Here is a 16,766-nt window from a genome sequence, read left to right on the forward strand (position 1 = left end):
GCTTTCTTTTGTTTTCGTGATGCATTTTTTAGTTGATGATGATGTTACCTGCTTCACTCCAGAACTCTCTTCTATCGGTGTGCTTGGGCCACATGTTGACTCGAGCGGGACTTCAGCTGTCTTTTTATTTGCTTTGTCAGCTGTTGCATCTATGACAGATGGAGCCTCAAGGTCCACGCTTCCAACGTCTAGTTCCCTTGTTGAAGTTTTCACCTGTTTGAAGAGAATATCATATATGAATCCATAATAGATTAAACAGAAAATGAAACTGAACATGCAGTACGGTGTGGAAGAAAAGCGCATACATCTTCAACTGGATCCACAGCCTCTATGCTTTCATGTGTTTCTTTTTTCTGCTCTTTTTGGTTTTCTACATTGTTTACTACATCAGCAATTCTAACTTCACTTTCATAATCAAGATCCTTCTCATGCTTTTGAAGATCTCTCCCATCTTTCTCTAGTGATGGTAGAACTTTTGGATCTTCAGTAATCTTGTCTTCATGTTTCGCTGAAAGAATTTCAGGGGAAGCTTTCGGAAGATTGTTTGTCAAAATTGCAGAAACTTCTCTACACTCTGGGACTATTTTAGAATCTTCAGTGGGCTTTGTAGAACTCAACGTTGAATCGTAAGTGGTTTTTGCTGAGTCATCTGCCTGTGGCTTGTTTAGTGTTTCTTTCTCCTTGTCTGTCATTGTATCCTCCAATTTGAATTCAGAAGCAACAGTTTCACTTTCTTCATTCGGTCTTTGATGACAGTGAGTGTTTCATCTTTTACATTGAGGCTCTCAACAATAATTTCGGTTCTTTTGTATCTTCAACTAAATCTTTTGTCTCTAGAATTTCATTGAGCCTTGAACTTGATTTTTCAATCTGTTTGATGAGAACTTTTGGTGAGCAAATTCTAGGAGAAAACAACCTATGAAAAATATAATGTTTTAACATTAAACCAGACCTGACAAATTTCATCTGTCTCTTTTGTCAATTGATTAAGTTTAGCTTCCTCATTGATGGTTTCTTCGATGCTTTTACTTTCCTTGGCCTTTTCATCTTCCACAATAACCTGTAAATAAGGAGGTGATTAATGTGTCAATCTAGGACCAGAATTGTCTAATCAATACAGGAAAAAAGTCACTTGTACTAATGATTGATGTGTTGCTGACCTCATTTATGATAACATCTTCCACTGCCTCCTTTTCACTTTTTACATCTTTAACTTCCACACCAAAGTTACCTTGATCCTCGTTTTCGATACATCTTTCGTTGATTTTTGTCCGGTCTTCTGCAAAGGTTTGCAATTCAGATACCAGTTCTCTGTCTGTAGACTGAAGTTCTGAAGACTTGGAATCTTCTAGAACTGTAACCGTTGTGTCTTTTGATGCTTCATCTTTGCTATCAGCTTTTACTTCTTCTTTGATTGTGGTAGTCTGCTCAGTATCCTCATGCATTTCAACTTCTGATGTTTCTATGATGGAAGATGCTTTTGACAAACAACTGAGGTCTTCTGCAGCCTTTATATCTTCTACTTCTGTTTGGATTTCTGCTTTCACTTCTGCGACTTCAGTGTTTGCATCTGCTATTGGCTTTGAGTATTCTACCTGCTATTAATTGTCATTTTAAAATTAGTATATTAATATATAAAGAGAATTTGAGTTATAGTTTTCTTCTTACTGACCTCATCTGCCAACTCCTTTTGATCTGGTGTTGATGTATTATCGAGTTCTGTAGACAGCTATCTTTCTCTGAAACCTGTCTTTCAATTTCATTTACTTCATTTTCTTTTCTCGACTCCACAACAACCTGCTTGATCCATATAACATTGATATGTAAGCAAACCTTTCTATTAACTAGTGAACAAGAAAATCTTATCACCTAGTGCGATTTTTTATTTACCTCGTCCGATAAGATGATATTCTTTGTTGTCTCATTTTGACTTTCTATGCTTTTAATCGCATTTTCAGGTGCAAGTGTAACCTCCTCTTCCAATTTGGATTTTGAATTCTCGTCATTTGTTATGTTTTCACATGTGATTTCTGATTGTTCTGGTTGGGGCTTTGTTTCAGTAATAACTTGTTCATCTATCACCGGTTCAGATTCGGGTTCAAGTTCTCCATGTATTTCAAGATTCTATTTTTGCCAAAAAGAAAATAGAGAAATGAGACGGGGCTAATTAGAAACAATAATCTTGTTGATAACTAGAAAAAAAATATTCTAAATTTTGAAGAAGGGGGGGGGGGGGGGTAAATTGTTTTCTGACCTCTTTGGTTATAGCCTTTTCTTCTATGATTAAGTCACTGCTCTTTGCTTCGTCACTCTTAGTGGGTGCTTCCGTGACAGTTTCCTGTGCAATATCTGGTGCACTTGAAATTTCATCAGTTTTGGTGTCTTGTTCTTTCACATTGTTTTCATCTGTATACTCAGCCGTCGCCAAGACAACACACTCTTCTTTCACTTTTGGGTCTTCTGAATCGGCAACTACTTCAGGGATTTGTACATCACAATCAGATTCAAGAGCCCGTGTGGCTAAAGGATAAGCAGTAGATTCTCTGTTTGACAAGTCAACTTCAGATTCTACTGTCGCATCATCTTCTAGAGATGAAATCCCTTCTTCCTTTGGTTCTTGATCAACATCAGTTGTAACTTTTGACACACAACTGATATCTTCTTTACCCTGTAAATCTTCTTGTCCCATGTGGCCATCTACACTCACCTCAGGGTGTTCAGCAGGTATTGAATCCGAGTTTGATATCTGCTTTAAAATTTTCATGTTAATAATATCTATAGACATGAAGAGAATATAATTCAATATTTTTTGTTAATCTAAACTTACCTCATGTACGTGTTCCTTCTGATTTTCGGCTGATTTCTTCTCAAGTTCTGGAGAATAACTATCTTCCTCAACGATCTTTTCTTTGAAGTCATTTATTTCCTTTTCTTTTTCTCTCTCCAAAGGCACCTGTTCAATCTATAAACTTTCATGTAAGCAGGCATCTTGGATAACCTGATATATAAAAAAGTTGGGTGATATTGTCTGCTACTCACCTCTTCAGTCAAGATGATATCTTTTACCGTCTCACTGCAGTCTTCTATTTCTGACTGCGTAACGTTTTCTTCAGGGGTGCTGTATGAGTTCTCTGGTTGCAGTGTTGATCCATGTGTTTCAAGAGTCTGTTTTGCACAAAGAAATGAAAGTAGTGAGCTAAAGAGTAAACGACTAAGCTAATACGTAGGTAGGGGAAAACATATATGTTTGGAAGATATGCTTTATAATTAAAACACACAAGAAATTCAAAAAAAAAGAAATCATCTGTAAGGACGTTAGTTTTTCTGCCTGACCTCATAACTTGAAATCTCTTTTGTTACGGTCACGATATCTGTTACTGAAACAGGGCACTCTTCTTTTGTCTTTGAATCTTCTGATTTTGGCATCACTTCAGGAATATGCTCTTCAGTGACAGATTCAAGATCTTCTATTGGTAAATTTTCATTTACTGCTTCTGTCTTATCTGAAAATTTTGTATCCTCAGTTGAAGTTTCTAGTGAACAAGAGGGCGTTACATCTTCTCGAGGTTCCACTGCTGTTGTTTCATTTAAGTCACTAATTTTTTCTTTTGATACTTCATCTTGACTGTCATTTTGTTCTTCATTACCTTTTATAGTTCCATCTGAAAAGCACTTTTCTTCTTTAGTAATATTTTCGTTTATCTTCTCTACACTGTCATTAGATAAATCTTCATCCTTTGTGATCATGTCTTCTGTATTTTCACTAATGGTTTCTGTTAGACATGTCTCGATCTCATCAACATTTTGTTTCTTAGATTGTTCAAGCTCCTTTGACACCTGGTTAACATGTTCGTTTAGTATGGTAATATTTTAATTTATCTTTATCATAAAATAGAAAGGGAAGGGAAGTTCACTTAAGTCTGGCTTTGTTTCCTACATACCTTTTCAGTCAAGACGGCCTCATCTTTGATCTCAGTTCTATCTTCTATACTGTCAGCTTGGTTTTCTGCTTCTAGTTTGGATTCTATTTCCTTGTTCCCTGAATCTGCTTCTTCTTCTTTAATACTTTCTTCAACGGTTTCTGAAGAAGAGTATACATGTTTGTTGACACTTTCCTCATGCTGTTCTATTTTGTCTTTTGTTTCATTCTCACTCTGCTCACTTGCCTATATGAAGTATGTATGTTTACTTGTTTAGTATATAAGAATAATGAAAGAAAGGAAACATGATAGCGTACATATAGAGGCTAAACATTAATGCAAGATATTGTTGGAATGATGTATGCGTAAAACCTTTTGGGATAATTAGAAGGAACTTGGGATGAACATAAGTTACCTCTTCAGCATGAACCGGTGTAGTGGCATCTTGACCAATTTCTGTTTCTTTCTTGTCATCATTGTATGCGTCCCGCGAGCTTACAACATCATTCCCATCACCTTGGAGTTCTGCTACTGCTGATTCTTGTTCCTTTTCATCGCATATAGCCTCTTCATTCGTTTCTTTATTTTCTGCAGTTTCTTCTTTAGGTTCTGTTTGTGCTAAACTGCACACATCCTCTAGTTTCTCTTCAAGATCTATTTCTCTGCTCATTATTTCATTCTTGTCATTCTCTATCGCCTTTTCGTCATTATTTTCTGTAGTTTCTTCAGTGGGCTCTATTTGTGTTGAGCTGGTGGTGGCAATGACATTCTCTGTGTCTTCTTTTGTTTCAGCACTAGATTTAATTTCTTCGGTATCTTCATGTCCACCTTCTCCACTTTTAATGGTGTTTTCTTCATTATCTTCATTGTGGTCATTCTTTTCTTGCAAGCCTTCTTTGTCTTCAGAATCTTCATGTTGTGAGCTTGTAATGTTGTCATTACCTTCGATTTTTGCTGATATCTTGACCGCTTGATCGTCATCTTTGTAAGTTGTTATCTCTTTCTTGTTTATCTCCACATTGGAAGTATCAAAAAGTTTTACACCTTCAAATTCAGCCTTTTCTAAGCCAGTCTCTTCACATACCTCCCTGACAGTCTCTTGCTTGATTTCTGAAGTCTGCATTCAGTTAGTGTCAAAGTATGTTACATAACCTTAAAATAAATGCAAGAAATAGATATTAACAGTAAGGACACTCTATTTATTTTATTTTGCTTTTGCTTACCTCATCACTTGAAATTTCTTCTGTTACGGTTTCTTTTACTTCATCTAAGTATGTTTCCGTTTCTGAAATAGAGCACTCTGCTTTCAGCACTGACTCTTCTGTATTGGGTTCAGAGACAGTTTCAAGATCTTTTACTGGCAAACTTTCAATTTCCGCCTTTTCCTTCTCTGAATTTGAAGTGTCTTCTGTTGAAGCTTCTAATGAAATGGAAGGTGCGATATCTTCTTGAGGCTTTACTTCTGTTGATTCATTTAAATCGGCGACGTTTTCTTTTGGTACTTCATCTAGACCACTATGCTCTTCGACGGGTTCGTGCTCTAATGCGCCTTCTTCTTTAGTAGTACTATCATTTGTATCCTCGAGACTTTCGTGAGATAAGTCTTTCTTGATCTCATCTTCTAGATTTTCACTTAGACATGGGTGGGCCTTAACAATGTGTTCATTAGGTTGTCCAAGCTCCAACGGTAGCTAGTTAACATGTGTTTATTAAAGTATAATTAGATATATTTACTATAAGAATCAACAAGTAAAGCATATATCTTAGGTTCATAATTCAGTATTATAGTTTAAGCATCAGAATAGTGAGGATAAGCAAATAAAAAGCAGCATATTTACTTTGTTCACCCTTGAGATGAGAGACTATCATACTGCAAGTTTTATTTGAAATGATGTACAAGTAAAGCCTTTTAGAATAGTTAGAAATTACTTAGAATTAACATGAATTACCTCTTTAGCTTCAATTAATTTGTCCTCGGCTTCTTCTATGGCAATCTCTTTAGGCGTTTCACTCACACACTGCTCCTCCGCATGTGCCATGGTGGTATCATGTTGACCAATTGTTGTTTCTTTTATGTCCTCACTGGATGTGTCTTGTGAGCTTGTAACCTCAACCCCACCACCTTTGACTTCTGATGTTTTAATATCATCTTCTTTTTCCATTATTTCTTCTTTTCTCATTGTTTCATTCTCACTCAAAGTCGTACTGGAACTCTCAGAATGTTTCACCTCTTCAGATTCAGCAATTTTTGAGCTTGTTGCTTCACATTCTACCTCAACCAAAGGGCTTTGAGGCTTCTCTGTTTGAACTTCATCATGCACTATGGTTTCTTCATCATTGTTTCCGTCACTTGCTGCAGATTTTTCTTTATTTTCTGTCTCTGTCGAGCTGCTAACATTGGTCAATTTGGTTTCTTCAGTATCCTCATCTACAATTTCTCTAGTTTTGACATCAGAACTATCAGAAACTTGTCTCTCTTCAGATTCAGTCTTTGTTACGTCACTCTCTTCACACACTTCCTTGACACAGAGATTATCCGATTTTTCCTTTTGATCATCACGTTCAATAACATTTTCTTCATTCTTTGTAGGCTCTTCTTGAGATTCATTATGTGTTGAGATACACACATCCTTTTCTTCGTTTGTCTCAACACTTGGTTTGATTTCCTCAGTATGTTCCTCAGGTTTTTGTTCTCCTTCACCGGTTTCTCCATCATCATGCTGCTCAGTTTCCTATATGAAAAAGGTAGTTTAATTATATAGGAATATTGGAGAAAATGAAACATGACGAGCTTTATTTACAAGCTCGAAGTTTGTGAAAACAGCCTTTGTGGCAACTTATATCTTTTTTTAAGAATCTACGTGTATCTATTGTTATGGCTTGCTTTACATCATGGTATGTTACTGCATTTATCATGTTATGAACCATCATTACAGATACACATGAAATGTGCTTTGGTTTTCTTTCTCGGGCTAATGAAACTTGTCTTTCACTCTTAAAAATTAAACTTTAAGTAGCTTGTCTAAACCAGCATTAAAAAGTCACAATGAAATAGTTTGCTTACGTCAAAGTTTGGACCCCAACAAATCGCACCCAATAACCATCATAAAACCACTAAGTTAAAGATATATCAAGAAGTTTTAGGCCTTTAAAGGGTAGATTGCATATGGTTGTTGTAATGATGAAGAAGGAAAACATTCTGAATAGTTAGAGTTTACTTAGGATGAACATGAATTACCTCTTGAGCAATAGCAGATTTATCCCCTTCTTCTGCTTCACCAAGGTCCTCTTTTGTCACTGTGCTCTGCCCCTCTTCAAAAGAAGCCATCGTGGTAGTATGTTCACCTATATTCGTTTCTTTAATATCCTCTTGTTTCTTTTCAAGGTTTGCATCGCTGCTTACTTTTTCATTCTCATCATCCTCTTTAGCCTTTTCATCATTCTCTTCATTTTCTACACAATCTGCATTGGGTTCTATTTGTGTTGAGCTGCTGGTTGTAATGACATGCTCCGTATTTTCTTGTGTTTCAACACTACGTTTAATTTCTTCTGAATCACCTTCTCCATTTTTAATGAAGTCGCCTTCATTACCTTCATTGTGGCTATATTTTTCTTGCAAGTCTTCTTTTTCTTCAGATACTTCAGTCTGTGAGGTTGTGATGTTGTCTTCACCTTGGCTTTCGGTTGACATGTTGACCTCTTGATCCTTTTCTTCATCGTCTTTAAAAGTTATTTCTTTCTCGTTTATCTTTATATTGGAACCATCAGAAAGTTTTAGTCCCTCTTCAAATTCAACCTTTTCTGAGCTAGTCTCTTCACATACCTCTTTGACAGTCTCTTGCTTGATTTCTGTGGCCTGTTCTGATGTCTGCATCCAAATAGTGTCACAATTGTGTTAAATAAAACTCGATCAGAATAAATGCATGAATAGTATATAAACGATAAGGACATTGTATTTCTTTCTGACCTCATCACTTGCATTTTCTTTCGTAACAATTTCTTTTTCTTCATTGAGGTGTGTTTCGGTTTCCGAAACAAAACGCTCTTCCTTCAGCACCGACTCTTCTGATTTGGGCACCGATTCAGGGATTTGTACTTCCGAGACAGTTTCAAGATCTTCTATTGGCAAATTTTCAGTTTCTGCCCTTTCCTTCTCTGAATTTGAAGTGCCGTCTGTTGATGTTTCTAATGAAATGGAGGGTGTGATATCTTGAGGCTCTACTTCCGTTTTCTTGTTCAATTCATTAACGTTTCCTTTTGAGACTTGATCTAGACCACTATACTCTTCAACGGGTTCATGCTCCACTGCAGATTTTTCTTCTTTAGCTGCATCATCATTTGTATCCTCCACACTTTCATGAGATGAATCTCTGTCCCCTTTCTTGATCTCATCTTCTGGATTTTGAATTATGGTCTCCGCACCATTTTGTTCATTAGGTTGTTCAAGCTTCAGTGACGTCTAGTTAACAAATATGGCAGCGTATGAGTTATAAGGCTTGTAATACGGTATCATGGTTTAAGCATTGAACTAGTAAGACTAGATAAAAATCAACAGATTTATTTGCTTACAATGTTAAATTGAAGCTTATGATCGGGCCTTATTCTACCTTAATTGGCATATTACTGTTTGATCTTCTTCCCTTTTGATAGAAAACTATAAATGTTGATTGAAAAATTAAAGTGTCTTCCTTCTTAAATTAAATGTTGAAGAAAGTTTTGTTTATTTAAAGGTACTCGTATTGGGTCCTACCTATAGATAGTGTATTCTATCTTGTTTGAAACCTGTAAGAGCATGATTTACATGATTGTTTGAGGTTTCCTGACTCCCAACAACATACACACTTTTTAGTTTCTCATACACCTAAGATGAGAGATTATATTTCTGGCACTAACATTTTTGCGTCTATTATGGTTAAGTCGTTGCAAGTAGCAGTTGAAATGATGTACTGATGTACAAGTAAAACCTTTAGAATAGTTCGAGATTACTTAAAGTTAACATGAATTACCTCTTCAACATCAATTGGTTTGTCGTCTGTTTCTTCTTTGAAGATCCCATTAGGCGTTGCACTCACACACTGCTCCTCCTCGACATATGCCACCGGAGTATCATGCTGACTAATCGTTGTTTCTTGTATGTCCTTGTTGGATGCATTCTGTGAACTTGTAACATCATCCCCACCACCTTGGACTTCTATTTTCTGCATCCAGTTAGTTTCAAAATATGTTAAATAAAGCTCAAGATAGCTGCTAAAAATGATAATATGAACGTCAAGGACATTGTAGTTTTTGCTAACCTCATCACTTGAAATTTCTTCTGTTACAGTTCCCTTTACTTCATCTAACTGTGTTTTGGTTTCTGAAATAAAGCACTCTTCTTTCAGCACCGAATCTTCTGATCTGGGCACCAGTTCAGGGACTTGTACTTCAGAGACGGTTTCAGGTTCGTCTATTGGAAAATTTTCACTTTCTGCCCTTTCCTTCTCTGCATTTGAAGCGTCTTCTGTTGAAGTTTCAAACGAAGCGGTGGGTGTGATATCTTCTTGATGTTCTACTTCTGTTGTTTCATTTGAATCAATGACGTTTTCTTTTGATACTTCATCTTGATCATTCTGCTCTTCAACGGGTTCATGCTCTAATGCGCCTTTTTCTTCTTTGGTAGTGTTATCATTTGTATTCTCCACACTTTCATGAGACAAATCCTTTTCCTCTTTCTTGACCTCATCTTCTGGAATTTCAGTTGTGGTTTTACTCTCCTCAACATTTTGTTCATTAGGTTCTCCAAGCTCCAATGACTTCTAGTAAATATGTTTATTAGGTATAATTAGATGTATATTTATTATAAGAATCAACAAATACAACAGCGTATGAGGTTCATAATATGGTATTATAATTTAAGCATTAAACTTTTTTGCATCTCTTATGATTAATGCATTGCAAGTTTTAGTTTAACTGATTTACTAGTGAAACCTTTAAAATAGTTAAGAGATTACTTAGAATTAACACAAATTACCTCTTCAACATCAATCGATTTATCCTCTGGTTCTTCTTTGAGGATCTCTTTATCCGTTCCACTCACACCCTGCCCCTCGACGACATATGTCACAGTGGTTTCATTTGGTGCATTTTGTGAGCTTGTAACATCATCACTGCCACCTTGGACCTCTGTTTTCTGCATTCAGTTAGTGTCAAAGTATGTTAAACACAACTTAGTATAATTGCAAGGATATTATGGAGGGTAAAGACATTGTATTTATTTTTCACCTCATCACTTGAAGTTTCTTTCGCTACAGTTTCTTTTTCTTCATCTAAGTGTGTTTCTGTTTTTGAAATAAAGCACTCTTCTTTCAGCACTAAATCTTCTGATTTGGGCACCACTTCAGGAATTTGTACTTCAGAGGCAGTTTCATGATCTATTACCGGCAAACTTTCAATTTCTGCCTTTTCCTTCTCTGAATTTGAAGCGTCTTTTGTTGAAGTTTCAAATGAAGAGGGTGTGATATCTTCTTGAGCCTCTACTTCTGTCGTTTTATTTAATTCGGTGACGTTTTCTTTTGATACTTCATCTTGAACGCTATGCTCTTCAACGGGTTCTTGTTCTAATGTGCATTTTTCTTCTTTGGTGGTATCATCATTTGTACCCTCCACATTTACATGGGATAAATCTTCATCCTCTTTCTTTATCCCATCTTCTGGATTTTGACTTGTGGTTTCACTCAGAGATGAATGGATCTCCTCAACCTTTTGTTCATTAAGTTGCCCAAGCTGCAATGATATCTAGTTAGCAGGCATACTAAGTATAATTATATATGTGTGGGTGTGTATATGCACACACCAACTTTTATCCGCATCACTTATCAGTTATGATTAAGGCATTTCAAGTTTTAATTGTATGGATGTACAAGTGAAACCTTTTATGATAGTTAAGAGATTACTTAGAAAAATTAACATGAATTACCTCTTTAGCATCAATTGATTTGTCCTCGGCTTCTTGTGTGAGGATCTCTTTAGGCATTGCACTCTCACCCTGCCCCTCCTCAACATATGCCACAGTAGTATCATGTTGACCAATCGTTGCTTCTTGTATGTCTTCTTTGGATGCATGTTGTGTGCTTGTAGCATCATCCTCACCAACTTGGTCTTCTAATGTTTTGATATTTTCTTCCTTTTCCAATTCCTCTTCTCTGCTCAGCGTTTCATCGGCGTTCGGTGTTGTATTGGAACGCTCAGAATGTTTCACCCCTTCTTCAGTTTCATCATTATTTTCCTTGCTTTCTATAGCTTTTTCTAGATATTCTGTTTGTGTTGAGCTGGACACATCAGTGATGATGACATCACTAGATTTGGTTTCTTCGGTATCCTCATCTACAATTTCTCTACTTTTGACATCGGAACTGTCAGAAAATTGTGTCTGTTCTTTGGATTCAGTCTGCTTTACATCAATCTGTTCACATACTTCACTGACAACAGTGTTATTTGACTTTTGCTTTGGAACATCATCACTCTCGATAGCATTTTCTTCATTCTTTGTAGCCTCTTGTTGAGATTCGGTTTGCGTTGAGATACCAACATCCTTTTCTTCAGTTGCTTCAACCTTTGGCTTGATTTCATCAGTATGTTCCTCTTGCTCTTTTGTTGAGTGAGCAGTTTCATTGACATATACCTCTAGTTTTTGTTCTTTTTCGTCATTGGTTCCATCACCATACTGCTCAATTTCCTATATGAAAAAGTATTTTATTATATAGAATAAATGAAAGAAACAAAACATGATGCACTAGTGAAACTTATTCAATAGTTAAAAGAAACTTTCTAGAATGAATATGAATTACCTCTCGGACATCAACAGATTTGTCTTTTGCTTCTTCTATGATAGTCTCTCTTTGCGTTGCACTCAGGCCCTGTCCTGTCTCAGTGGTTCCTTCTACTGGTTCTGTTTGTGTTGAGATGCAAACATCAGAGGGGATGGCATTTATTAGCGTTTCTTGCTCCGCTTCCTGACTAGATTTGATAACTTCAATATCTTTCTCTGTACTTTCTTCAGCTGTGACAACTTCAGTTACATCATCTTCATTGTGGTGGTTCTCTTCTTGCAAGTCCTTTTCAAACGTCACGTCTCGTGCACTTGTAACATCGTTCTCACCTACATCTTTTTTTAACACGTTGACCTCTTGTTCCTTTTCTCCATCTTCATTTTCATCTTTGGTGATTGCTGGCAGTAACTCATCTTGCTCCTCTTTCTCCTCTGGAGCATCAAGTGATTTATCCTCGGTTTCTTCCTTGACGAACTCTCTGGGCTTTTCATTCAGATCTTGCTCTTTGAAATCGACCGCTGTGGTTACATGTTGAACAGTGGCTGTTTCTTCTACATCCACACTTGGTGATTCCTGCAAGCTTGTAACACCACCACTATCACCTTGGTCTTTCAGACTTGGTTGCATGCTGTCAGAAATTTCACATATTTCCTTCTCAACAGCCTTTTCATCATCCGGTTCTACGCTTTTAAAACTTTCCTTGACAAGTGTTGTTTGTGTTGAGACACCCTCATCAGCTTCTTCCTCTATACTTCCTTCAACTTGAACAACTTCAGGCTCAAGATCTTCTTTGTGGTGGCTTTCTTCTTGTAAACTTTTTTCGAACGTCACCTCTTGTGCGTGTGTAATGTCATCCTCATCCTGATCTTTTTCCAGTACACTGACATCTTGTTCCTTTTCTCCATGTTCCGTGGTCTCTACCTGAGATTTTGTTTGTGTTGGGATGCAAACATCAGCAGTGATTGCTGGTAATAACTCATCTTGCTCCCTTTTCTCCTCTGTTACAACACCTGGCTTGATGTCTTTCTCTTTCTCAGTTTTGTCAACACTTTCCTCAGGGTTTTGCTCTGTTTCTTCTTTTACGCACTCTTCACTTGCCTGTATGAAAAAATGTATCTTCAGGATATGAAACTGGATAAAAGAAAAGAAAAAATAACGTGTATATGAATTGGCTCTTAAGTGTGATAAAAATTGTTTGTGGCATCTTCACTTCATCAATTGTTAGCAACAGTTGTCAGAAACAGTAACTTCTTCATAATACCATTTCTTCATAAAACTTAAAGTGAAAATATGAAGGAAGGCACTTACTACAGGCAGACTAGAAAATTAAAATTTACTTAGATTGAACGTTAGTTACCTCTGTAGCATCAAGTGATTTGTCCTCGGTTTCTTCTTTGATGAACTCTTTGGGCTTTTCATCCAGATCATGCTCTTTCGAGTCGACTGTTGTGGTTACATGTTGAACAGTGGTTGTTTCTTCTGCATCCACACAGGGCGATTCCAATGAGCTTGTAACACCGTCAACATCACCTTGCTCTTTCTCTATCGTGGTGTCAGAAATTTCAAGTTCAGCCTTCACTGGGCTATTCTCTTCACATACTTCCTTCTCAGTAGCCTTTTCATCATCCGGTTCTTCAGTTTTGATACTTTCTTTGACAAGTGTTGGTTGTGTTGAGACGTCCACATCAGCTTCTTCCTCTATACTTTCTTTAGATTTAACAACTTCATGCACATTTTCTTCGCATACTTCCTTGATTAAGGGGTTGTCAGACTTTTGAGTATCCTCTTCTTCATGTTCAGTAGTCTCCGCTTGAGATTTTGTTTGTGTTGAGATGGCAGCATCAGAGGTTATGGCTTGCAACAACCCATTTTGCTCCCTTTTCTCGGTTTCTATATCTGCCTTGATTTCTTTAATTTCTTCATCTTTCTCAATTTTCTCGACGCTTTCCTCTGACTTTTGTTCTTCTATGTTCTTTGATCCAATTTCACACTGCTCAGTTACCTATATGAAATCATTAATATCTTCAGTTTATGGGCCGAATGAAAGAAAATCTATTAAAAACTTATATGACTAGGGTCAAAGTTTGTAATAATAATCTTTGATTCAGCACAGCTTCATTAATTTTCAGCCAATTGTTAGCAACATTTGTTATATTGGTGTCTTCTTCACAGTGAGATTTTTTAAGCAGTTATCATTTTGTTATGTAAGCTATTATTTTAGATAGGTGTATACAACGCCTTCCATCTTTATTACATATTCTGTTGTTTCATATTGAATGTACACTTACTAATTTGTCATACTCGTAGAGATTGCAAAAGGGACTGGTCGGTCAGGTTGAGTAATAGGTCAAAACGGGTGGATATCTTTAGGCGCCTTTCTTCACATTTTCACTTTTAAGTTTATTAAAAATTAAACTTTTACTTTTAATTTGTTAGAAAAATTAGCTTTCACTCTTTTGGAGTAATTTGAAATTACTTCTGTTAAACATTGATTACCTCTTGTGCATCAACTGATTTGCCCTCTGTTTCTTCCTTGACAAACTCTCTAGTCGTCGCATTCAGATCCTGCTCCTTAACATCAGCCACTATGGTTGCATGTTCTGTTGTTGTTTCTTTTATATCCTCAACTTCAGCATCTTGTGAGCCTGTAACACTCTCAATAGCCTTTTCTTCAGTTTTTATAGTTTCTTTGTCTTCAGGTTCTGTTTGTTTTGCAGCATTGCAACTTTCTGGTGCGTTGCTGTGTTCATCAGCAATGACCATGGTAACCGAGAGTGCTTGGAAAAAAATTCCACTCTCGTCCGTTGGCTTACCCGTTACTAGTGATGTATTTACAATTTCCGCCACGTAGCTACTAGTGTCAAGTTGCTTCACTTGGGTTCCAGGAAGCTCGGTTACCTTTTCTTCAAACATTTCACTTGCCAATGCATTCTCTTCCCTTTCACCTTTCTGCAGGAATATTTACATCATCAGAATAAACTATAAAGTTTACATAAATTATGCCGAGAATATTATTATTTATGAATTATTTACTTTCTGAACTTGATGTCATGTGGTTTATGAGGTTGTAGCCTGGTCCAAGGTGGTGATTTTGATCCATTTACTTACGGGTGGATCCAGGGCCGGCCCTTGGGAGGGGCGGGATGGGCAACGGTCCCAGGCCCGATCTTCCATGGTGGCCCGTAAATTTTTTTTTTTTTAATTATATATGCATATATTTTTTCTTTAAATCTGTATTTTTAAAGACAACCAACAATCACAACCCAGTTTTAAGCCCATTTCAAAAAGAAAAAAGAATTCTGCACGTTTAAGCCCGGGTCGTAAGCCATTAACCTAATTTAAGCCTATTTAAAAGTTTAAACCCAAATAAAAAGTTAAATTTAGGGGCCCATATTTTTACTCGTCATTGGCCTGGGAATCCTTAACGATTCTTGAGGACGGCCTTGGATGGGTCACGCTCGGATTAGGTTCTAACTCTTATGAGTCAAACAGGTAAAATAAAAGTAATAACTTAACAGTAACAAGTCAAACATGTTTAAAGCGATGGAAGTGTATTTTTTTTAATGCATAAAGCTTGTAAATCTTTTTATTCAAAAATTATTTTAATATAGGAAATAAAATTTTCTAATCATATTGATACACTAGTCTGTTATAATAAACTTGCAAAATGAGTTCTGGGTTAACCCGATACGTCACCATTCACCAACACTCCCCCGAGAGTAATATCTTTTCGGATTGAACTGCTTCTTGTGATCCCTGAGTTTTAAACCATAAAGAGTTGTCTAGATTGCAGGGTTATGTTCACCAACTGATATGTTTACTACAAGCTATCCATACTTGAAACTAACTGAAATTTTATTTATGAATAACGCACATAACAATCTTACCATCGAAACAGGTAATTATTAGAGTATGATTTTATTCATTAATAACACACATGGCTAACTTACTATCAAAAAAGTAACAACCAACTGAAAGTTTAAATTTCTTTGGTAAAAAAAGAATTTATGATCCTTCTATACAACCGAATAACCGATTAATACTCATGCAGGCTCAGTATATATATAAGATCTAGAGTCTAGAAACATCAAGTAAATAAAAATACACAGATCATAGCTGATCATACTGCATAAAAAGCTAAACCATAGATATAACTAAAAGAAAACAAAAAGAAAGAAGATATAAGGTATTATGATCAGTAACCTTTAAGCATGCAGATTCCTGAATATTAACTTCAGTTGCCATTGCTGATGCACAGTCAAAAGTATAATCTCACTGTAAATATATGTGAGATGATCACTGAATAAGATCTTTGCTTTGAGATGCCTTCAACTTTCAAAATTGCATACTATATATATAGAAATATATATCTACACATTATGGTCCCTTGATTGAACATATTAGTAAAGTAGGAAGGTGACAAAAATGCCACTTGGACATGCTTTTAGTACATTTTCAGTGTAGGCCTGGTATCCTATGGTTGTGAATGATATGTCACATGGTTAGCCAGGCTAACAAACAGATTTTAGTCCAACTTGTTAATAATTCATACTGTTTCAATATAGTAAACTTGCCACTTCAGAATGTACTTCATATTCCAGGAGTACAAGTCAGCAATGCATCTACAATTGCAGAATTAGTGGCTTAGGTTGATCAGTTTTAATTATTATTTAAATTATATTATTTCAATAATAATCAAGTTTTGGAATATAATTATTTAGGAGGTGTTTTTTTGGGAAATTCCGAGAATGTCCATTTTAAGGAGAAAGTTTCGAGTTTTGTCCACATTTAACAACATATTCCCAAAATGTCCATGGCAATCTGCTCGGACCGACTAGATTGTTAGAATCAACGAGTTTTTGAAAAAATTGGTCGGGACGAGTATTTAAGGAGTTAAAAAATTTTCGGGATGACTATTCTATAAAACAAAATATAAGGGGTGAGTATTTTAGGAATTGAAAATTTATCGGGATGAGTGTTTATAAAATTCTGAATATACTGTTGTGACGTACTTTTTTATCATTTTATCAATGTTTTT

The 16,766-nt window shown here is 36.2% G+C and overlaps 3 protein-coding genes across 3 annotated transcripts; all 3 read right to left on the minus strand.

Moving 5' to 3' along the window:
* Positions 1-23: 23 nt before the first annotated feature.
* LOC143594057 (uncharacterized) lies at positions 24-692 on the minus strand (the record flags this gene model as incomplete). Its single annotated transcript, XM_077073471.1, has 2 exons — positions 306-692; positions 24-213 (listed from the first exon to the last, which is right to left on the minus strand). Coding segments are annotated over exons 1-2 (577 nt in total), but the record flags the coding sequence as incomplete, so codon positions are not given.
* Positions 453-1,719, minus strand: LOC143594054 (uncharacterized). The gene is made up of 4 exons (XM_077073468.1): positions 1,673-1,719; positions 1,161-1,595; positions 953-1,060; positions 453-870 (listed from the first exon to the last, which is right to left on the minus strand). The coding sequence occupies exons 2-4, from the start codon at positions 1,443-1,445 to the stop codon at positions 772-774; spliced, it is 492 nt and encodes a 163-aa protein (XP_076929583.1). The 5' UTR covers positions 1,446-1,595; positions 1,673-1,719; the 3' UTR covers positions 453-771.
* Positions 1,720-1,728: 9 nt separating this feature from the next.
* Positions 1,729-16,240, minus strand: LOC143594058 (uncharacterized; the record flags this gene model as incomplete). The annotated part of the gene is made up of 15 exons (XM_077073472.1): positions 15,932-16,240; positions 14,225-14,677; positions 13,086-13,730; positions 11,747-12,826; positions 11,158-11,634; positions 5,870-6,217; positions 5,144-5,611; positions 4,336-5,037; positions 3,942-4,166; positions 3,334-3,837; positions 3,040-3,165; positions 2,828-2,962; positions 2,255-2,746; positions 1,891-2,124; positions 1,729-1,797 (listed from the first exon to the last, which is right to left on the minus strand). Coding segments are annotated over exons 1-15 (6,000 nt in total), but the record flags the coding sequence as incomplete, so codon positions are not given.
* Between the last annotated feature and the right edge of the window lie 526 nt (positions 16,241-16,766).

Source organism: Bidens hawaiensis, unplaced genomic scaffold, assembly GCF_021521415.1.
Source record: "Bidens hawaiensis isolate Kalapana, Puna unplaced genomic scaffold, B.hawaiensis_p1.1 tig00043024_1, whole genome shotgun sequence".
Classification (NCBI taxonomy): Eukaryota; Viridiplantae; Streptophyta; class Magnoliopsida; order Asterales; family Asteraceae; genus Bidens; species Bidens hawaiensis.

Coding starts and splice junctions, on each gene's coding strand:
- LOC143594054 (XM_077073468.1), bottom strand. CDS start 1,445: ATGCATGAGGATACTGAGCAGACTACCACAATCAAAGAAGAAGTAAAA. Junction 1,061..1,160: donor AAGATGTTATCATAAATGAG/GTCAGCAACACA, acceptor CCTTATTTACAG/GTTATTGTGGAAGATGAAAA. Junction 871..952: donor AGACAGATGAAATTTGTCAG/GTCTGGTTTAAT, acceptor CTCATCAAACAG/ATTGAAAAATCAAGTTCAAG.